This window comes from Physcomitrium patens, chromosome 14, assembly GCF_059467195.1.
Source record: "Physcomitrium patens ecotype Gransden chromosome 14, ASM5946719v1, whole genome shotgun sequence".
NCBI lineage: Eukaryota > Viridiplantae > Streptophyta > Bryopsida > Funariales > Funariaceae > Physcomitrium > Physcomitrium patens.
This window is the reverse complement of record NC_143423.1, coordinates 13,272,202-13,295,284: the sequence shown is the minus strand read 5'-3', so window position 1 is coordinate 13,295,284 and position 23,083 is coordinate 13,272,202. Positions and strand designations below refer to the sequence as shown.

The 23,083-nt window shown below is 33.8% G+C and overlaps 3 protein-coding genes across 4 annotated transcripts; 2 read left to right on the top strand and 1 right to left on the bottom strand.

The window, feature by feature from the left end:
• Positions 1-3,164: 3,164 nt before the first annotated feature.
• Positions 3,165-6,511, top strand: LOC112291842 (pentatricopeptide repeat-containing protein At1g26460, mitochondrial). The gene is made up of 6 exons (XM_090255523.1): positions 3,165-3,987; positions 4,322-4,565; positions 4,667-5,125; positions 5,378-5,581; positions 5,724-5,861; positions 5,980-6,511. The coding sequence occupies exons 1-6, from the start codon at positions 3,323-3,325 to the stop codon at positions 6,181-6,183; spliced, it is 1,914 nt and encodes a 637-aa protein (XP_090111649.1). The 5' UTR covers positions 3,165-3,322; the 3' UTR covers positions 6,184-6,511.
• Positions 6,512-6,726: 215 nt separating this feature from the next.
• On the bottom strand, positions 6,727-10,924 carry LOC112291874 (uncharacterized). Of its 2 annotated transcripts, none has more exons than XM_024539811.3 (13): positions 10,736-10,924; positions 10,476-10,613; positions 10,251-10,331; positions 9,979-10,047; positions 9,705-9,824; positions 9,399-9,544; positions 8,960-9,107; positions 8,632-8,715; positions 8,247-8,362; positions 7,824-7,882; positions 7,624-7,714; positions 7,201-7,355; positions 6,727-7,063 (listed from the first exon to the last, which is right to left on the bottom strand). In XM_024539811.3, exons 4-13 carry the CDS (start codon positions 10,043-10,045, stop codon positions 7,003-7,005), a joined length of 1,047 nt encoding a protein of 348 aa, XP_024395579.1. In that variant the 5' UTR covers positions 10,046-10,047; positions 10,251-10,331; positions 10,476-10,613; positions 10,736-10,924; the 3' UTR covers positions 6,727-7,002. The 2 variants fall into 2 exon arrangements, with proteins under 2 accessions (XP_024395579.1, XP_024395578.1); XM_024539810.3 differs by having other exon boundaries at positions 10,535-10,613.
• Positions 10,925-12,678: 1,754 nt separating this feature from the next.
• On the top strand, positions 12,679-15,643 carry LOC112291751 (putative beta-1,3-galactosyltransferase 2). Its single transcript, XM_024539612.3, has 2 exons — positions 12,679-13,794; positions 14,177-15,643. Exon 2 carries the CDS (start codon positions 14,265-14,267, stop codon positions 15,459-15,461), a length of 1,197 nt encoding a protein of 398 aa, XP_024395380.1. The 5' UTR covers positions 12,679-13,794; positions 14,177-14,264; the 3' UTR covers positions 15,462-15,643.
• The last annotated feature ends 7,440 nt before the right edge of the window (positions 15,644-23,083 follow it).

Here is a 23,083-nt window from a genome sequence, read left to right as displayed (position 1 = left end):
ATAAAACTCAATAATCCTTCAAATTTGTAAACATGTTTTTATTTTTCAAAAATCTGAACCAACCAAGAACATTACTAACTTTGAAAATCCCTCAAAAACTCAATATTGATTATATTGACATAAAACCAATATCCAAAAATCTCTCCTTAAGTCTGCTCTTAAATTCCACTCTCCAACCTACCAAAAAACCCCAAAGTCATCATAGGTATGCAGTTTTGTGCCTTGGGGTCTGATTTCAACCTAGGTTGACAACTGGTCCTCTTTAGGTATCAACTCTTAGCTTCTTCAAGTAAATTTTACTAAAATCTATTTTTAATTTCCTCCTACACATGCCTATATTATTTCTTATCTCATTTACTTTGATTTGGCTCATTTATGCCTCTACAAAATAAATAGAAGTCCTTTCTATAAAAAGATAGTATTAAGACTAAATCTTTTACTATTTTTCTATCATTTATCCTTATTTTCTATTACATCTCTCTATTAGGCTCTTCTATAACAACATCCATAGTTTTATTTTTCACTATATAGTTGGATTATAACATAATGAGTTATGAAGAACTATTTTAATGTAAATATCATAAGCAATTCCAATATCTATGAAAAAATTTTAATTGAAGCTTTTAAAAAATATATGTACATCTTAATTATCTAAAATATTTCAAGTTGGTAAAATTATATATTGATTGTTTAGAAATCAAGCATTATTATGTATCAAAATTAAATAATCATCAATTTATTAAATTACAAGATTTAACTTTCACACAAATTTAGAATGATAATATTAATCTTGTTCAAAATTATTTGACAGTCTTGATTAATATTTATAAGTCTTTTATATATAATATAAAAAAAAAATGTCAAATTATATTAATAATTTAAAAACCTAATTCTTTTATAGAAGATGGTTAAATAAAGATTTTAAAGACAACCATCATTATTATATTTTGTTAAAACATCTATATACCTTTTATAATTTAGAAGTACTACTTATATACAAAAAAATTTAAAATACCATAAAAATAAAAATAGTTATATCTTAAGATATATTGTCTAATTTCTTTATATCAATTAAAAAAGTGTAATATACATCAATATACTATAACCAAAGTTTTTTGACTTCAAACATTCAATTTTGTAAATATAGAATTAATTATCTATTATTGAATATCCAATATTAATTTTAAAAATTGAATATTATATGATATCCAAATAATAAAGATATCTTGATCACTATTAAAAAATTATGCTATAAAATAGAGGTACTAAAAGTGCACACAATAATATATATATATATATATATATGAACTTATTTAATAAAAAATAAAAAATAAATCCTACTAAATGCTTGAGCTTGATGATAAGATGCTTAATATGCCTAGGTTTAAAAAAACTAATTCTAAAGTTACCACCCATTTTGTTTTCTTCAAGACAAGATTTTATAAAGTTGTTATATCAAAGATCCAATAAGAAAGATAATGAAGCTATATAAATATCAAGAATGACATTTTTTTATTTTAATAAAATAAAATTAAGAGCCATGAAAGTAAAAAGTAATATGAAAAATCTTTACCAAATAAGGTTTTACATCTATAATTAACTACCATAAGAACCTAATTGAATTTATAATATTTTCTTACATTTTATTGGCAATAAAAGATATACAGGTTTTTTTAAGATAAAAATATATTAAGATTATTGATAGAAAATATTTCAATAATATAATATTTGTATAAAAAGATAAAGATTTATAGGTTCTAAGAAGGTTAGTAATGACATTATAATTGGCTAAATAATTTCTTATTAAAATATAGTACATATACTAGTATATATAAATATTTTTAATATCTATGAAAATATCTTCTTATTTTTAAGCTTAATTTTAATATAATATAAGACCTAAAATAGATTGATATTAAAACTAAAAAAAATAAATCTAAATGGATATTTTAAAAAATTATGAAATTGATGAAATTAAGCAATAAGGTTAAGTCAAAATTCATCAAAATGAATTAATTTAAGATAGTTCAATTACAAAACTATTAGATTTAAAAGATCACAACCATAGAATTGGTTACCTTGCTATAGAGATCAAGTGTTAGAATTTAGGATTAAAGATGTAGAATTTAGATTTAGAATTTAAGTTTTAGAGTTAAAGTTTAAAATTTTAGGAATTTAAGATTTGAGATTTAGGATTAGGATTTTGACTTATGTCATAAAAGGATTTTTGAAAGTTCTAAAATATTTTTTGGTCCATTTAGAGGTTGCTTAGTCAAAATATGTCATTGAATTTTTCTAAAATTATATAGATTTGTAAATATTCAGAACTTGACCATTTTGGTTTTTGACTCAACTATGTAAATAGGAAGGATTTTGTAAGTTTTGATTTGACTTGCTTTATTATTTTAAAGGCCTAAAAATCTAATAGTGAATTTAAAATGCTCTACAAACTTTTCAATTTTTTTGATATATGATTTTTGACTTGGTATTTTTTCTAGTTGAATTTTTTTCTTTATTTTTGAATATTTTAAGTTAATTTATTTCATAATTTTTATGCTTGGTATTCTAATGGTATGTTTAAAATCTTTAGCAAGTCTATATTATTTTAGGAGATATGAGGTTTTTAAAATTTTAAAATCACCTTTTATACAATATGTGAAAAGAAAAAGAAAAACAAAAACAACAACAACAAATAAACAAACAAACAATCATGTGAAACATATATCAATATAAATATATTAGCAAACATTTTTTCAGAGTTACCACTTTTTCCATGCTAAATGTTAAAATTTAACACAATATCCAAGTCACATAGAATTTTTTCAAAAAAATGATGCTTCAAAGCATGTTTCTTGGGGTGAAAAGGTGGCCCTACACTTCTAGCCACACCATGTCATGCAAGGTCATGAGAAACAACTCATCTTCTTCCATGCGTGCGTGTACAGACATAACTGAAGGAGACGCGAACGCGAGGCAGCGGCAGACGGCACCCACGGCCGCAGCAATGGCGATGGACCCTTCTGCCTCGGGGTCATTCAATTCGGTCACGAAGCATTGTATTCTGATGCACCATGCAAGCCTGCAATCAGGTCCTATTGCGCATTGGCCTCACTCGACGTGGTGGTGGCATTCACCTGCTTCTCCCAGCCATGGTGGCTGGGAATTCTCTGGCGTTTCACTCTATAGGAACTTGTGCTTGACGTGCAGAGCATCTGAAGTGCCTTGTGAAGTTCGCGAGGGATTGAAGGAGCGGGGGCTGTAGGACGATCAATAGAAGTGGTTGGGTTCTAATTAGGGCTTACTGGGGGATTTGCAGGGAAAGATGGCGTTGAGGGAGAATTTGAAGCTTATTTGCAAGCACTTGAGTGTGCGGCAGCGGGAGATGTTAGCCCGAAGCTTGTGCTCACTCGGGGGTGGTCCACATGGGGTTGTTCAAGAGACAGGTGAGGTAGAGAAAAAGGATCTTAGGCTGCCTCGGCTTGGACGCGCAAGAAGTGTGTGCAGCAGTGCGCATTGTGCACAAGCGTCGTCGCAGGTGGAAGTTGCCAGTGCTGCTTTGAGCCCGGCACCAGGATTTCAAGCTTTGGGAAGTGCAGTGCGGAAAGGGGCCGGATTTTCGGTGATATCTGGATTCAAGCCCATTTCACCAACTGACAATGCGGCTGTAGGGGAGCTGGATGCGATCGGTGTAGCGAGAGAAATGTCAAATGAGCTCTCCCACCAAAAGATGGACGAAACCGTGCGGATTTATGATGAATGGGTGAAGTCGACGGATGTAGCAGGGATTCCTAAAAAGCCGAATGTCTTGGTGTATAATTTGCTACTCCATGCCAAGCTCCGCCTAGGTACTCATCCTGATGTACTGCACCAGATTGTGAAGGAAATGGAGAATGAAGGCGTAACGCCAACTCTACTTTCGTACAATTTTCTTTTGCGATCGGTATTTCGTCAGAGAGATTCGAAGGCAGCCGAACTTATTCTTTCTAAGTGAGTTTCGTCATTGCGGATTCGATTACCGCTGATAGTTTTAAGAACAACATGAGAATTGTCTACTTCTTATCACTTTATGTCCTCTTCATTTCTTTTGTCGGGGCATCCACGTTCCTGCAGGATATGCATTCTTGAGTTGAAATTTGGAAGACTGGTCTCAGTAATTTTGCATTTGTTGAAAATGTACTCTTTATCCTCGGTCCTGATCAGTAAATTGGAATCAAGATGCCGTATGGCAGGGCATTGACGATTAATGCACTTTCAGATGGTATTTTTAATGCAAACAAACAATGGTTTACATCAATTTTTTCTATATTTGATTTCTTTGCAGAATGGAACGAGCTGGACCAGAGGCGCAACCAGACGGGGATGCGTACAACTTTGTTATTGCTTTATGTGCCCTTAATCGAAGAATACCAGCTGCGTTAAGGCATATGCAGGCTATGTACGAGAGAAATCTTGTGCCCAGCAAGATTACGTACAACGAAGTGCGCTCGTGTCCACCGCACCCAAACAGCTGTTGCTGTAATGAAGCAATTGGAGGTGGGAGTTCACGAACCACCATCTTGCATCCAGCGCTATATTTTAAATGCTTCGGCTGTAGACTAAGTAAAAGTAGTTGAGCTCAGCTATTTATGACTTGTGTTAACCGATTTGCCTGTTTGCATTTGTTCAGGCTCATCAAATGACGCCTCAAATTCAGACATTAGTAGAATTGGTCATAGCAGCAACAGAAGTCGATGATGCGGAATGTGCTCTTGCTGCTTTACAATACCTCAACAATCAAAGTATACCAAGGGTTGCACAGCCCCTGGTAATGGACGAGGGAAGTATTGTGGCCATTCTCGGAACGGCTGCACGCACTGCTAATTTCGCACTTGCGAAAGAGGCCTGGGACCTTCTTAAGTCGTCTGTTGGCTCAGCTCGTGCACATAACCCAGCTGCTTGCATGGCCTTGGTGCACACCTTGTCCACTTCACAACAGTTCGATGCCGCACTTTCAACTCTGGCAGAGATGCAAAATCAATTTAAGATCCCTCGAAATGCAGAAGAGCTAGAAATTTTGAGTCTATTCTCGTCATTAAGGCCTTTTACGCTTTCGCTGTCTCAGATGGGCCCCACTGGACTGGATGGTGTAAGTTTAACCTATTTATTTTCGGTAATGAGGGACGGATGTGGGGGATCACTTTTGCTGCCTTGAATCCGCTAATAGATAGACTTGTGATATTGTGACTGGCCTACGAGTAACTTGCAGCACGCCCGGACATCAAAGTTCATTGTCCTAGGTGCACGATGCTAGAATACTATTTTCATGGTGCATTGCTTTTCAATAGAAGCTACTTCCAAATGTTGAGCACAAGCCCTGACTCTCTTACATGTTTCGCAGGCATACTTCAAGCTGGCTGAAATGCATGGTAGTGGACAATCAGTACCTCTAGCAGCCTTAAATTGCGTCATACTCGGCTGTGCATATATTTGGGATGCTGACCGTGCATATCAGACCTTCGAATCTATTGGAAATATCTTTGGGCTAAGTCCTGATGTTCATTCCATAAATGCTCTCTTGGAGGCTTTCGGAAAGACTAGAAAGGTTTGTGTCGCTCAGGGTCCCTTAATTCGCACACACTAGAAAATTCTAGTTGACCGAGGGAAATGGATTTTATATTTTTATCTTCCTTTCTTTTAAGTGGTCCTTTTTTGGTTTTTAAAGTTTTATTTTTTGCTGTGCGCAGACAGTAGAAGCTGTGAAGTTGTTCGAGTACATGAACGAGGCTGGCATTACTCCAGATCAGCGATCATTTGAGTTGATGATCACTGCTCATGTCGTCAATCGTGACATGCAAGCAGCTTCTGTTGTTCTCGCTGCTATGGTAAGCGTCTCAGCCTGGAATAGTTCATGTTTGAATTTCACGTACAGTTGGGTATTGAAGCTACTTTTTAAGGGTTTTTTTCTATGTGGTAAAACGGGGATGGTCGCTTTTGCTGCAGATGGATGCTGGGCATATCCCATGCAGGGAAGTCCTCTACAAGTTGTGGAGGCGGTGTCGTAGAGAAGGTGACGTAAAGACAGTTGAAAAGCTTCGAGGATTGCTTAGGTCTTGGGGTTGTCGGGATTGCGTTGTTGGGGATAATAGGCAGCGTCTCATCAGTTCATCTGCAAAACAAACTCAATCTGGGCTTCTCCACGTTTGATAAGTACCTCTTCCAGGAAAGGCCAAGAGTGTCATGCCACGTTTGTTGCAGGTGGCAATTACTTAAGGTCAGTTCATGCATGTTGTGCAGGTGTGTGAAGTTGCATACAGAAAGTTGCATCTGAAAACTCTTGTAGATTTTGTTCGAAACCTGTAGTAGGAACTGCCTAGAATTTGCGGCATAATTTCATTTCTTAATGAGTAGAAAGGCAGAAGAATCGTGCTTGGAAGCAGTGCTTAGTTTCAATCGTGCATCAATGATGTACATCAGTTCATTGAGAACGTAATTACCTTTTCTAGAAGAATTATTGATTTTAGTTTGGCCACAATCAGAAGTGATAAATCTCTCAGCCTGTGAAAACATGGAACCGTAATAAGAGACATTTATTTGAAATAATCTATCATTTGTTCTCAACTTGGAAATTTTTCATTGTCATCTGGCCAATATCTACCTCAGTGCCCACTTTGTTGCAGTACTATCGGATTTTTTAGCGACCGTTCCATGCAGAGGCGGAGGAAGCTCTCAATTAATTTATGCATGTACTGGATTTGAAAAATAATTATTCTCATACGTTTCACCAGAGCTGCAATATAATAAGTGGCGAATTTACAAAAGATAAGATCCTAGCACAAACCTACCGTAAATTTACGTGCAATGTTAGATTCTGTCGAGAAACCATGTAAATTTTTTCCACTATATAATAAGAGCAGTGGACGTTGACGTAGTCCGAGACACTCTATGCACTAACACCGCGGGTACAACTATGCTCCATATACCTGGGACAACTTGAATAATGATTGAAATTAATGGCGCGATACCTCAAAATTCAAAAACTCGTGCAGTTCCATCATCAGATCCTGATAGAATGAGATTTCCGTCCCTGTGATATTCATAGACCCAAGTTAGAGCTGCTCACAGCGAAATGGAATAAATGTAAAACGACATTGTTATATCACATGATAGTAATTCAATCGAACAGGTTGGAAACACTTGGTTAGCAGAGAAATGAGATAATACCTCGATATAGCAAGGTCAAGAATGCTATCTCCGTGACCTTGGAAGGTACGTTCACAATTTCCTGTTCGCCCATCCCACGCTCTGATTTTTCCATCCAAACAGGCTGTGTATACGATTTGAGATGCAGGAGACCATAGAATTTTTACCAACCCATCCTAATAACGTCACAGCAGTTTTTGCATGTTAAGATCACATTAAAGACTGTCATGAAAAAACAAGAAAAGTAACACCTTTATTGTTGACTACTTCCCGAAGAGAATATTTGCAATTAAACTTCTGAATTTTAATCGTTCAATTAAGGATTCCGTCACAACTAAAATTACGGCTTCAGATTTGAATGTCAATCAAAGTACAATATCAACATGGATCCTTGTCCTTAGCTCTTATCAGCACCATGACAGCAACAGTTTCTCTATCACGCACCTCATGCTCACAAGTACATCGAGATTGAAGAGTTTGCAAGTCCCAAATTATAAGCTTCCCGTCCATTGCACCGGTGGCAACCAGATTTAACCTACATAAATGACAGAGGTAAGTACTCTTGAGCAGATTTTCTCTGGTGCGTTTTGCTTACTAGGACATCCAAGTAACCATAATTCAAGTAAAGAACAAGTGATAGTTACCCAGATGAAAATCCAACGCTTTCAACTGATTTAGAATGCTCCGCAAGGGTCCCATGGACCTGCACACCACGAAATAGAAGAATATGAAAATGTGTTGCATGTTTTAAACTCTCAGATGAGCGGAACTTTGCAAAAGATTACAGATATCATAATAATGTGCAATCTCAGCGTAGATAATGAAGGATCTCCACAATTGATCTGACGCCATAAATTCTAAGAATTCCAGAAACAAGCTAACCACACACCAAAATCTTAATTGCATGGAGTATCAAATAGATAAAATGCCGTGGTTCACACATCCACGCCAGTTACCTAAGACATCAATACCTCTTTTAAAATCATGTTTGAAACACTAAAAAAGTGTTAACATAATAAACGGATAAAAACACACATACCACCATTTGACTTGTCAGAGAGACTTACCCTCCCAGTCTGAATGTTCACAATGCATGCGTTGTTATCTGTTGAACCAGTGAGGGCGATAGTAGAATCATTGGAAATAGCAAGGCAAGTTAACCCCTCGGTATGAAACGGATGACCTGCACAAAATCCGAAAATGAACTCATGTCTTTTCGAAAAGACGACTTGTGTTACCATGAAGTGGGATCACAGCAGTCGATGCTCCCGAACTATTTTAAAATAGAATGACAGCCTGTCCTCTTGATAGGAACATAGGATGCGAAAACTGTGCAAGCATGAACTCAGATGTAGAAGAAAATGAAACCCAAATATACAAATAACAGCATACGACCGAACTAACCGCCGCTCCGACAAGCGTGCAACAAAAATCTGTTCTATGGATCCTTACCTTGAACAACTCGAGTGCTCTCTCCAGATTTCGGGTTCCAGACTCGGAAGCTTCCATCTTCTGAACCTGTGCAAATTGTTTTGCCTGCACCATCACTGGCTTTATTAGAAAATTACTAGCAAATAATGCGTTCATTATCCAGTTATATGACTCAAAAACATTACACTAGCCACTTTGGAACAGTAAGAAACAGGAAATTGGTTGAGAAAAACAAAGACACCTAGTCCAATTAATAATGTACCAAGCAGCATATCAGCCACTAACACTCATGTAGAGGCTACTACACGAAACAATCACGCTGAGCAGAAAAACAAAAGGCATAACTTACCGTCGGGGGTGAAATCACCACAAGTGACAGCACCACTATGACCAGAGAGCACAGCCATGCAAGCAGCAGTGTCGGCATTCCAAAGCCAAGCTGTCACATCTTCGCTTCCTGCCAGCAATACATGCCCCCTTGGATGCCATTTCACCCACTGCACCACACCAATCACAATCTCACTGTTGTCACAGTGAACACTAAGAATGCTGCAGCAAAGAATCATGCAAGTCGCAGATAACATCTTACTTATTTTCAGGAAAAAACTAGTTACCGCTAAACAGGAAATTTCCAATTTAATTGCTTAGTTGCCAGAAAATGATGGACGAATGTCAGCTTAACACTCCATCCAAAGATGACATAACGCGACAAACTAATCAAAAAGAATTAAATAACGAAAGATTAAAAAGAATGCGGTACTAGCATCCATTCTGGACACGTCACTAACCTCTATGGCTTCGCCAGGTCCTTCCAATTTCTGTTTCAGTGTTCCTGTTGAGCTGTCCCATATATTAACGATACCATCCAGACCTCCTGAGGCCAGCAACTGACCATCATGACTGAAGGCTAATGAAGCTATTGAATCCGTGTGACCTGCAAGCGGTGGAAAGCCACTTAGTAGCTGACAGAAACTCATCACTACGTACACAAGCTCTACAAAAAATACGACACATCGGACCTTGTTAGAAGACAAATGAACAAATCACAAGTTATGTTCAGGTGTTTTGACCAACACACAATCGAACTCAATTACCTCCAAGCTGCTTGTGAGACTCTGCATCTCCAACCCGCCAAACATAGGTAACGTCGTCTCCACCCCCAGTGGCGACCAAGCCGGTGTCGGTGGGACTACAAGCTACTGAGTAAACAGGTCCTGCACCAGTGTCATTCCACACCACGTTAACCTGTGTAGAACAATAACATATAATGACTCAGTGGTTTAATTTTCAATTCAAAGCTTGCAATCAACCCAATCCAAATACAATCTTACAAACTACCACACGAAATGTTGTCGATGTGACGCCTACCTTTGTGACCAGTGAAGGTGTGAACAGAATCGTCATGTTCTGGAAAGCCGTCTCCTGCCAAGTCCATGTCTGCGTGAAGGGACAAAAGATGGAGCTCAGCTTAATAAAGTACTGCCAGAATTATAGATGACGCACTCTCACAATAAACAGAAGCATACCGTAGTTTTACAGTTGCAAGGTCATGTATTCGTGCTCGGTGCATTTCATAAACCGCGTTTCAAACTGATTGCATATAATCACTTCGTAAAATGTACTCAAAAACATAAATGTACCAAAATCATCTGGATCCCCTTTATGGTCATCGTCTCCACCGTCTCCATCGTCGTCTCCGTCGTCGTCTGCCTCCGGCAAGTCTGCAGCGAAATCTCACTATCATGCCGGGGACCAAAAAAATGCAACCGGACGTGGACCATCATAGGTCCTCAACACCAAATCAAGGCCACTAAAAAGCTTCTCGACATCAACATTCAAAGCTCAACATCCATGATCGTCCGGACCTTGGGCTGCCTACACTCCATTGGCACGCAAGGACAAAATTCGCCTCAGACCAACGCACCTTCCTCATCGACCTCATACTCATGCAATACTTCAGCGTTGTTCACGAACATTGGACCCTCATCCTCGTCTGCTTGATCCTGCAACGCCCATACACACCAAATTCCGGATTCGTAACCAAATGCATGCCTCGCCAATACAACATCAGAACAAACCTGCAAACCGAATCTTTCACTACGGCAGCGACATATTCACAACTTGCCTGAGGAAGACGCGAAGACGGGACCGTCATTTCTTCCTCTGTTTTCGTTTTTTTTGGTGTAGCTACTGCTGCTGACAAGCCACGAACCAAAATACCCACTTGCGGGACGAAATTTCGCACACAATCAGAGCCGGGAGCAATGGATTTGGCTTAGGGGGAGAGCAATTGAGGCAGGGCATTTAGGGATCTATCGCGACTCCACACTGTGTCCCCCACAGCCCTGGTGGATGATGGCAGCCCTGCTTCCCCGGGAACCGCGACGGCGCGTCGATGGGATCGAGGGCTGGAGGTGAACCCACGGCGAAGGGCCCGGATTCCTGAGCCTAGCCCATCGCTGCGGACCGGTTCCTCCAGCGGCCACATGAAAAGAACTAGTTTGAAATTAGTTGTTCGCTCAGCATTACTATTGTATGTTTTTAACTTTTTAAGAGCATGTAATTGTATACATTAATTTTTAGATTATGGAGTAAATAAATCGCATTCTTAATGAAAAATAAAGTTTTTTATTGTAAGATTTACTGTAATTTGGTTTGTGCTTTTTTGGAGTTGATGAAGATATATATTTTCTTCATTATATGAAATAATACATATATATATATATATATATATTCTAGTGTGTTATTATATAATTGGCATAATATAAAGCATGTGTATTATGATCTCTCATTACTAACATTACTACCTAAAAATATTGTAATTGGGGAAAAAGTCAAAAAATAATATAATAAAACAATATTTGTAGAAGGATTTCAAATTTCAATCTGAGGGACATACTTGTCATATTTCCAAATCATTAATATTTCAATATTTATATTCCATTCAAATCTTTAGTGAAAAATTAAAATCAATTTTGATCTTACCCCATGACATTTCAATTGAGAATATACATACATTATATTCATGTTTTGATATGGAAATGATACAAAATTTATTACTAATTTCTTAACCAAGTTTATTTCATATACACATATAAGTATATATATATATATATATATATATAAGAATGATAAAGCGATTCAAAATTTTACTAAAAATACCCCTTCTATCTTAAGTATCATTGCATCCTTGGAGCCCTTGTTCCTGTTCTCAATTATTCTCCATTCTCAACCATTGCTAAAGATAGGGGCAGGGGTAGGGGACTTTGGAAACAGAGGCGACGATTGAGAACAAAGGAATGAGAAAATGGCTGGGAATGAAGCATGTGGGTTGATTTAGTAAAAATTTGGGTTGCTTTATCATTTCTCTTTCTCTATATACATACATTTAAAAGGATTTGTTAAATTTACCCAAATATTTACAAAATCAACCCACCCCTCCTAACCATCATTAAAAAATTCTCCACTGCATTGGTCAAAAACTAATAAAAAAATAGTTAGATCCTCAACCAATGATGATGGGTAGGTAGATTTAGTAACTGCACACGTCAATTTAACAATTCCTTTATTATATATATATATATATATATCTATATATATATATATATGAGCATGTCTATTATATGTAATAATCAACCGTACTTCCTAACTTTTGTCCTCTTGTGCATGGAGACACCCTCATGTAATGTTCCTTAGACCCGCACACAATGAGAAAAGGACCACACAGCTCTAACGTACAACACGTGCGATGTCCACCTCATCAATTCCCAGTCCACAATAAGACCCTATTCGTCCAGCTCAGCAAATCTCTAGCAGTAACCACTTCTAAATGAAAGAATAGAACTATAAAGTAGGCCATTCTTTCCTAAAAAGCGCCTCACGAGTCACCAAGCAAGAACCCAAGCTCGCCCTCTCCGCAGGCCCTCGAGCTGCCATCTGTGCAATTTCCAATGCCACCTGGACCAATTAATGGAATTGATGAACCTCGGAGTCCAACACGGCAGAAACCGAAGAATGAGGAAGAACTTTTAAACTACCGCTAAGAGACGAGGCTCCGCCGAAGCTACTTGGTGCATAGCGAAGTGATTTCTATGGAAGTTCGGAGATCAGCAAGCTTGTTTAATGCGAAGAGTTTGGTTATGTGGCAAGGCTGGACATGCCAGAGCAGTTGGTGATGGCCTTGGTGGTGTCAGAGAACGGGGGAAGGGGCAGTGTGTGTGACGTTGAGATTCTGTTAGGGTTGGAGGAAGAGTTTTGGGGATGGCGATGGGATACGTCATTGTAAAATGAATTTCGAGTGAGTTAAGTCGGAGGTCTTGAAGAGGGTTGTGGAGTTGGAGCAGTTGCATGAAGCGTGCAGCTATGATCGTAGAGTTCTTTTTGTGTAGCGTGGATGGTGGTAGATTCAGCCAACTGAAAGTGGTTTCGTTGGAATTGATTCATATGTACAGTGTAATTGGTGTTTATAGAAGGTTGCGAGTGCGGCAGGGCGTTTGGGAAATTGTTCAGAGTAGGTGTGGATGCTTTCATTATGGTTCGATAAGAGGAACGATAGTATTTTATTTTATTTTATTTTTCTTTACGATTTTATTGATCAAGTTTCTGAGTTTTCGTTTCTGCACCGAGCATATGCTTCCGCAAATTTAGATCTTAGCGGATTGGTTTATGTGTCGAGGGTATGGTTCATTCTCTTCCCTGTCGCTTCGATTCCCGAGAGATTTCGTGCTGGTCTTTGAGCATTACGTTCGTTACTCCTCTTCCCTTACAACGCAGGACCCAAGTCTGAAAGAAAACGCATGGCTTGTTTGGGGCATTTCCTTTTTCTTGCTAGGACCTTCACTACAGCCAATCTGCGCCAACAGCCCTCTTAGGAATGAATCGTCACCAGTTCGGATGATTAAGTATTTTCCAATGACGGGCTTCCTGTGTAATTTCAGTAGAGGTTGTTTAAGACGTGAATTCAGCAATGTGTAGGCCCGGTGGGTTCGTAGAGACTGAAATATTTTCACGGTATGCTGGAGGCGTAGGCGGTAGTCCAGTGACTGACGTATAAGAGTACGTGGCTCTTTGCAAGTTACGGGCATGTTGCAGGTCCGACGAATCGAAGATTAAACCTCATTAAACCAGATTAAACGAGGATCTAGCGTGTACTCGGCTACTGTTATTCACGCTTATGCTCTTATCGTAAGCACCACATCTCTTTATGCTCTGATATATTGAACCATATGCACGGTTATGCTCATTTGGCCAGGGAGTCGTAAGTAATGAGCTCGCTCCAACACCTACCATGACTGGCGTTTTCATATTTTGTACTTTTCTCGTTGACTCTTGACGCATAGTGTATGAAATTTTGTAGAGATCATTATTTGTAGGGGCTACACTACAATTCATTCCATAACGAGAGGATATTGTTATTATTGTATCAGTATTATTGTTGTTCTTGTTGTTGTTTCTGGTTTGAAGCAATGTCTACAGCACTAGTTATCCTGTATCTCTGAAAGATGGACGCCTGTACTCCTGGTTGTAAGATTTTTCTCGCTAAAAGGCCGTGCTTGCTGTGATGTAGATTGTTAACTAAACCTTTGGCGAGCAGTAGTACTTTTCGGCAATCCTGATCACGAAGTTTCTGTGGGGAGCTTGTGGAGGAAGTAGCGATGCGTATTAGAAAAGATGGAGGGCTTAGAAGTAGCAATTTGACATGGAACAGGGTTCTGGTACTCTGCTTCGCAAGTTTCTCTGTTGGATTTCTTTTCACAAATAGGATGTGGCCTAGTCCAAATACAGATGAATCGTTGAGGGTTGAATGTGACCCCAATGCCAAGCTTGGCTTTGGAGTCGTGGCACAGAACAACATTCTCAAAAAAGTGTCGCGTACCCACCAAGTCAATCAAACACTCGATGGGGGGATCTCTTCCTTGGAGGTGGAACACTCAACTGCTCGTTCAAAGGAAGGGGCCCTTATCGGGAGCGACTCACGGCCTGTTATAACACATGAAAATACCAAAGTAGACTTGCCTGCAGATGATCGGCAGAAAGCCTTTGTTGTGGTGGGAATAAATACGGCATTTAGTAGTAGGAGGAGGAGGGATTCAGTGCGGGAAAGTTGGATGCCCCAGGGGGTCAAGCTGAAGCAACTGGAAGAGCAGAAGGGGATAGTCGTGCGTTTTGTTATCGGGCACAGTGCAACTCCAGGTGGTATCCTTGATAGAGCCATTGAAGCTGAGGATGCTCTGCACGGTGATTTCCTCCGGCTTCACCATATTGAAGGATATCATGAACTCTCAATGAAGACGAAGATATATTTCGCAACTGCTGTCAAGAAATGGGATGCTGATTTTTATGTGAAAGTGGATGACGACGTGCATGTCAACCTTGGCGTGCTTGGGACAACGTTGGCTAGACATCGTTCAAAGCCGCGTGTGTACATTGGCTGCATGAAATCTGGTCCTGTTCTTAATCAAAAGGGGGTGAAGTACCATGAGCCCGAGTATTGGAAATTCGGAGAAGAGGGAAACAAGTATTTCCGGCATGCGACAGGGCAGATATATGCATTGTCCAAGGACTTAGCCAACTACATCGCTGTGAATCAACTCCTTTTACATAAGTATGCTAATGAGGATGTATCTTTGGGTGCATGGATCATCGGCTTGGACGTTTCCCATGTCGATGATCGGAACATGTGCTGTGGGACTCCTCCTGACTGTGAATGGAAGGCCCTAGCAGGGAACATCTGCGTGGCTTCCTTTGATTGGACATGCAGTGGAATCTGCAAGTCTGTGGAGAGGATAAAAGAGGTGCATCAAAGATGTGGGGAAGGTGACGATGCCGTGTGGAGTGCTGTGTTTGTATAGAATTTCCTTTGTGATCCACCTTGGTGACCCCTGTAGCATGTAGGCTGAAGTCAGTACCCAACTCAGAATTTCGTCGTAGATATTTATGGTGGCTGCTGAAGTAGTTGTAAGTGCCGTTGCCCCCAGTGTATTCATTATGTTAATCAGTTACTCCCAATGAATGTATCAGTAGATTTTTTCCATTTCTTTACTGCACGGCGTAGAGACGGATCAATTTCTGAAGACAAGCTGGAACATGTCTTTAGAATTCCTTCATTTCCCAGTTTGCAGCAATGGGTGATAGCTTCTGTTTTTTCAATGCAACAATTTTTGGAATCTAGGCGATGTGAAATCCAGGTAGTCTTCATCTTCAATCAACTTCAGCTCCCTTGTTATCTAGTTTCAGTTCCATATCAAATGAGATTTGCTTTAGTCGGCACAAACTCTGGAAAGCAATAATGTATCACACACAAACTTGAAATGAAGTTTTTGTTGGATCATTGAATAGTGCATTTTGTACTCATTTGGAGGTGACAGTGCTTTTGAATGTAGTTGTGGAGAATCAACAGGTGAAGGTAGATAAGGACTTCAATTATTACTACTTGATTATTTGAGAAAATTTGTATTTAACAATTATACATCTAATTGAATATTATTCTTTATTCACAATACCCTCTACAAATGATTTTAGAGCTTGCCATTCTTTTAAACTCATTTTGCAAATGTTAAAAACTCTTAATCTATAAACTAATTGTAGTTGTGGCTTTTTGCTTCTAACTTGAGATTGATTACAACAAGTTTTTTGCTAGCAAGTTGGTTGGTTAGCTCTTCACCTTGGGCTTTAAAATTTGACAAATTTGTCATTGTTCCAATACCAAAGTGTTCTAAAATATTGCATTAACATGCAACCATATATTTGTAGTGTTCAAACATATGGAATTAAGTCTAGATTTTAGAATTGTTATATAAAGAATACAATTGGTGTCAATTTTTGAATGGGTTGAATCTTGTTTTGCTCTTTGACAAGATTATCTTGGTTGGATGTAGTTTCAAGATTGTTTTCAATATTGGCGACATGGCTACTTTGAGAGCTTACATCATAAGGTAATTTTGCAAACATAGCTAGCATTGGGATTTTGTTGCAACAACAACTACCACCCACAACTACACATTACTATGGCAATGTAAAAAATGTCTTTGTTGTAGTTCCATTTGTCTCAAAAATGATGTCTACTATTTAGTCCCATTATCATCCATAACATGATTAGGTCAAAGTCTCTAAATCTAGTCTCAACCATAATAACTTGCTTTGCCTTATGATTGTTGATAGCTCCATGTCTTTTCTTGTACACATGGTCTCATATCTTGTCTTTTCCATAGGCGCAAGTGTAGAAAAGTATCTAATTTACTACAACTATTAGATTTTTATTTTTATTATTATTATTTTATAAGAACCAATATAGTTTACAAATAGAAGTTGAAAGAGAATAGGGTGAAGTTATGTTTCAAATAATATTTGGTAGTAGCTTGAAAAAGTAATTTTTTTGTATATTTTAATAAAAAACTTTATTTATGAATACAAAATATTTTTTGCTTATAGTTTATATTCTTCCATATGTAAATGTTTTGTTGGTAATATATTCAAGAAGGTCTATAATTATATATAATAATAAAATACTCAAAATAATTAATTTATTGTCTTTAATTTATAATAAAAATATATGATTTGAATATTTTTTATATTCTCAAACTAGATCAAAATATTTTTTATATAAGAAATGATAAAATTATCAAAAAAAATCTATAAAAAATCAAATATTAAATGTTGAAAAACAACTAACTTATTTGTAAGTCTAAAAGACATGATATTATTTTCAAAATACCCATAATTAATTTAAAATATAAAATTTAATTAATTAATTAATTTATTTTATTTTTTTATGTGTATTAAATTTTATACTCTTTACAAATTTATTTTGATATAGATCTTTGCTTAATTTAATTGGTTAAATAGTCTTGATAATAAAGATAGAGGGTATCTATTCTTAATAGTAATCTTATTGATTCTTTGACAATTCAAATACATTTGCAATGATCTATTTTTTTTCTTCCCATAAATAAGACTGGAGCTCTTGTTAGAGATTATAAATGGCATATGAAGTTTTACGCCAAGTTTTTATAAATATATTTCTTAAGTGCAACCAATTTGTTTTGTGATAATCTATAGATTCGTCCGAATGGCAGTTGAACTCCTTTAAGATCAATTAAGTAATCAAAAAGACAATGTATTGAAAGAATATATGCATTTTTTTTTAAAAAAAAAATCTTGATATTCCTTATATTGAATTGGAATGTTGCTTGATGTTTTACACCATTAAAAAAAATTATAGCATAAATAAATAACAAATGATATTTTTTTGTAGCTTATATGAAAAATCTTGCACATACAAATAAGAATTTGATTTTTTTTGGCTTGTGACTTTCTTCTTGATTAACAATTTTTTTGATTATTCTTTAGAAAAAGTCAAGTTTATACAAAAATCTAATTTATTTGATGGTTATATTTTCTAGCTATAATAAATCTAAAATAAATAGATTAAAAAAAGGCCTAATAATATTATATATTATTAAGCTATTATAAATATTTATTCCTACATCAATATGAATAGTTTCATATGTAATATCTCCAAAAAAAAAGACAACCATCTATAACTTCTACATATACAAACTTAGTTTTCTTTATTAAAGATTTGTTTTGTCTTTCAACAAAGTCTTTATTTGAAAATAAACCTATGACTCTTAAATCTAATAAGATTGAGGCTTTGTGATTTTTAGATTCTAAACAAACTTCTATTATAAAATAAGATAAAGATTTTGAGAAGAGAATAAGACCTTTACTAGGTATTGTACAAGAATCTAATTGCATTGTTCATATTGTAGCTAAACAAACTTATTTTCTAATATATTGTGACTTTTTCCAACCATGATCTTTATTTGTGGTTAGATCATATCTTTGGACGATGTTGAGAAATGTATTTAGGTTCTTTAAAATATAAACATAATTCTTTTTGACAACATTGAGTCTATTCTTATTTAATGAAAGGTCTAAAATGTATTGTATCAATTTGGATAAATTTTGACCTTAATGAATAAGTTTTTGAAAACATAGAAGTTGTTGTTATGACTTCATTTATTCCTCTTTAACCAAATATTCATATTAATTTCTCTTTAAAAAATAAATTATTGTATATAATGGCTTGAACAATAAATTATTCAAATAAGTTTATTTTTGATATTGTTAATGATAAAAGTTTGATTTTATTCCTTAATCTATATAAAAATTAAAGAATAAAGGCCTTATTATTTCAATTAATATTGCAAGCTAAGTTTTGGAATTTGACAACATAAATTGTCATTAAATATGATCTTTGCTATAAAGATATGAATTTTGTTTCTATTATTCTTTTTCAATCATTCTCTCTAAATATCATTATAAATATTTTTAAAAATGAATTTAGATCATATAAGAGTTGTGAATCTTTTTCTATTAAAGGTGCAAACTAAGAGATTAAAGCACTCTTATATAAGTGTGTATATGAATTTAATATGAATAAATCCATAAAGATATTGAAAAAGATATAGCCTTAAATAGAACTTGACTTATTGTAGAAATCTTTGAAATTTTGATCTTGTTTTATCAAACTTCTTTGATATAATAATCTTTGTTTTTTTGTACTTTTAATAAAAAGACTTTTTGGATTCACTCATGAGATTGGTTCACTTATTTCTTTTAATTGCATAATTTTTTAACAAATATAATAGATATCATTGTTGACTTCTTTTATAGGCATGTGAATAGCACTTCTAAAATTGATATTAATAATATATTTTTTTTTTGCCCTAAAAGTATTGACAAACTTTAAAATCTCTTCAATAGTTGCAAATTTATTCTCACTTCTATCAAATATAATATCTATAATTAATTAATTAATTAATTTTAATAATAAAAAATTAAATAAATCCATAAGTCAAATAAGAAAAGAATAATTTACAATCTCTATTATCAATTTTTAATTTCATAGAAAGATAGTTTATTTATTTATTTTTATTTTAAAAAAGAATTAATGTTAAAAAATAAAAAATATTACTTTAAATGTGGATAGTTTGCAACTTCAAAAGTAAAAAAAATAAAAGTGAGATAATTCATTGAATTCTAAAATAAAAAATATCAAATTTAATACTCTTATCTAACTTTTAAGGATATGAATTATAATAATATTCTATAGAAATAATATATTCTTATCGCATTCAAAAAGAAAAAGTAGACAAATCAAAGATAGATATAATATAAAAATTAGAATTGCTATTACAAATATAAAATTTTTAGAGATTCTTCAACTAAAACAAGAGCATATGAAAAGTTTTTTAAAAAGTGAAGAAGGCTTCACTTTTACTTCTACATATACTATCTAATTAAAGAACTACATAACAATATTTTATAGATCATTTGACACATATCTAATAAATAAGATATGTATCTTATTAGAAAGGCATATTTTTAATATGTTTGTAACATGATTAATTTGTACTACAAATAGCTAATATGTATGACATATGGCCAACGTATTAAACAAGTAGACAACATGTGTAACATGTAGCTAATTATTCAAGCTGTAAATTATCTACAAAAACTTCTTAAGTCAAATCTATATTTATAAAGTTTTTTTACAAAATTTTATTAAATTTATCTAATTTTACTTCTATCTAATTCTCCTTATGTTAATAACTATTAGTGTTAATATGTATGTTTGTAATAGGCATTAGCATTGCCATTCGATTGTAAAGATGCCAAGGCATATTTTTGCATCTTTGAAATCAAATTTGATCATGATGAATTTTGATTATGATAAATTTGATTATGATAAATTTGATTATGATAAATTTATAAATGCTTCATAACAAAATCAATTGCTTAACTAAATGTTTAAGTATCAAATAAGCTAAACATTAATTTCTTTCATCATATTTCAATCCATAGAAAAATTGATTGATAAGGGTGACATCATCCAACTTAATATTAGTTGTAAGTTGTTGAAATTATAAAGCATATAATGATACTAATTTTTTTTGATACAAAATATAACTCTTTTTAATTATAATATGAGATGCATCATATTTTCTATATGTAGATTAAAATTTTATTAGAAAAATCTCAAAATTATCTAATATTAGACCATATTTTTTAAATAAAAGATAAAAACCATGATAAAGTTGAATCTAAAGACAACATTCAAATAAACTTGTTTTGTAATTATAAAATTAGATAGTTCTAAAGTTAAAGTTTAATCATTACTTGTACTTGATTAATTAATCCTTAAAACTTTGATCTTCTACTATTATTATATTATGTGTCAACTTGCTTGAAAATACACCTTGTACTTAGTTGTAGAAGAAAAACTTGAACTTTGCAATAAACAAAGAACCTAACAATCCTAATAAAATTCCAAATAAATTCCAAGTGAACCTTAACAATTCTAATCAAACCTTAATAAAATCTTAAAGAAATCTTAAAAAAATTATAAAGATCATCAAAGATATTTAAAAGAAATCTTAAAGAGATTATAAGAAAATCTTAAAGAAATCATAAAAAATCCTAAAAAAATTCAAATTAAATATAAATAAATTCTGATTTAATCTTAAATTAATACCAATAAAATTCTAATAAAATTATAAATGAATATTGATAAAATTCTATGCAAATTCTACTCAAATCTTAAGAAAATCCTAACAATCTTGAAGTAGCTTTAATTGAATCTAAAAAATCTTAACTAATTCTTAAAATACTCTCAAAACCTTCATAACTATTTATAATTTTAAAAATCTTACTTATAATATTTTACATATTCTAATCTATAAATTAATAACAAAGATATAAAATTTAAGAAAAATCAAACTTACTAATTGGGATAAAAGACTCCTAATTTGCTCGAGTATTATCCGTCTTCTTTTTTCAACCATTAATGTCAATTTATTGGCAAGAATATCTCCTTATTAAATGGTTCACTTGCCTTCAAATTTGATAAGATGTTACAAACTAAGTTTGCTATCCACTCACAATTTTTTTTTTTCAATCTAATTAATTTACTGCTTAAGATTAAAGAAAATCTTACTAATCCTTGAAATTCAAATTCTAAGACATCAATCAAATTAAATTTTAATAAACTTTTATCTAATTGATTGATTGAATTCAAATTTACAAAAAATATTTCCAACAAGTAGTTTTACAAAATTCAAATATTGACTTGTCAATTTGCTAATATTTCCACAAAATTTCTAAAATTATAAGTTTATTTTTATTTCTCAAAATCTCAAATCACTCTTACAAAGTCAAAATCAATCTAAATAATACAAAATTAACATTTAAATAATCTTTAGAAAGTTTCTTCCATAATCTTCTTATTTAATCAACAAAAAAAAGCCTTAGAAATGCTATAGGTGCATAGTTTTTTGCTTCTTGGTTTGATTTCAACCTAAGTTTACAACCATTCTTCTCCAAGTATCAAATTCTAGTTTTTTAAAGTAAATTTTTGCTAAAAGCTACTATTTACTTCTACGTAAAGATGCTTATAATATTATTTTCATAAATCCATTTTTTTTTTTTGTCTTATTTAAGATCCTACAAAGAGAATAGAAGCTTTTTTTCATCTATGTTTTGCCTATATTTTGCCATTTTATATATTTTTTCAAACTTATAGTCATATTACAAGATAACACTATCAAATTTTTTAAGATAGAAAATCCTTAGTTCCCTAATACTTGTATTAATGCTTGAACAATGTTCTACTATAAGAGAAGTAATATGGTTTAGTATATATGTTGAAGAAACTCTAATTATTTCTATATTTTCACTTCCAAGCAATCTAGTTAGTTCTTGTGGTAAAAAATTGAGTTGATATATTACAAACATTAACTTTTTCATTTGCTTGTATATTTGTGCTATTGTATCCTTTATATCAACATTCTTTGCCATAAAAAATAAAATAAAATAAAAAAGATGTTCAATATGACTTTGAACAAATAGAAGAGAAGATTCAAGAACAACAAAAATTCTAAAAACAATAGTAATTTAAAAGTAGACAATCCAAAACTTCTAATATATTTATGCCTTATTAAAAGAAAAGAATAATCTATCCTTAATAAAATAAAAGACAAAGCTTTGATCATGTTATTACATCCCTATCAATTTAAAAAGGACAAGAACTTAAAGAATGAAATTAAAGAAGTGAAATGTGTCTCAAAAATAAAATGATATAAAAGAAACAAAAAGCATAAATATTTTTTAAAAAACTAAAATGATTATTGCCAAAATAAAAAAGCTACACACTCTTAGAATTAAACTAAAAGCTAGATAGGAGTTGAAAAGAGCAAAAAAGACCAACAAATAAATGAAGTTGAAATATAAAAAATATATTGAATTCATCATCTAAATCAATGTATTTATTTTCATGTATTGCACATTAAAAAAATACAATAGATTAATATGTTTTGCAAAGCTGTCTCAATTGAGCATTTAGTTAAGAACATATTTTAAGATATGAGCTTAAATAATTCAGATTTTTTTTTTTTTTTTTTTTTTTTTTTTC

Coding starts and splice junctions, on each gene's coding strand:
- LOC112291842 (XM_090255523.1), top strand. CDS start 3,323: ATGGCGTTGAGGGAGAATTTGAAGCTTATTTGCAAGCACTTGAGTGTG. Junction 3,988..4,321: donor GCCGAACTTATTCTTTCTAA/GTGAGTTTCGTC, acceptor ATTTCTTTGCAG/AATGGAACGAGCTGGACCAG. Junction 4,566..4,666: donor GAACCACCATCTTGCATCCA/GCGCTATATTTT, acceptor GCATTTGTTCAG/GCTCATCAAATGACGCCTCA.
- LOC112291874 (XM_024539810.3), bottom strand. CDS start 10,765: ATGACGGTCCCGTCTTCGCGTCTTCCTCAG. Junction 8,716..8,959: donor TGGTGATTTCACCCCCGACG/GTAAGTTATGCC, acceptor GTGATGGTGCAG/GCAAAACAATTTGCACAGGT. Junction 7,715..7,823: donor AGCGTTGGATTTTCATCTGG/GTAACTATCACT, acceptor TCATTTATGTAG/GTTAAATCTGGTTGCCACCG.
- LOC112291751 (XM_024539612.3), top strand. CDS start 14,265: ATGCGTATTAGAAAAGATGGAGGGCTTAGAAGTAGCAATTTGACATGG.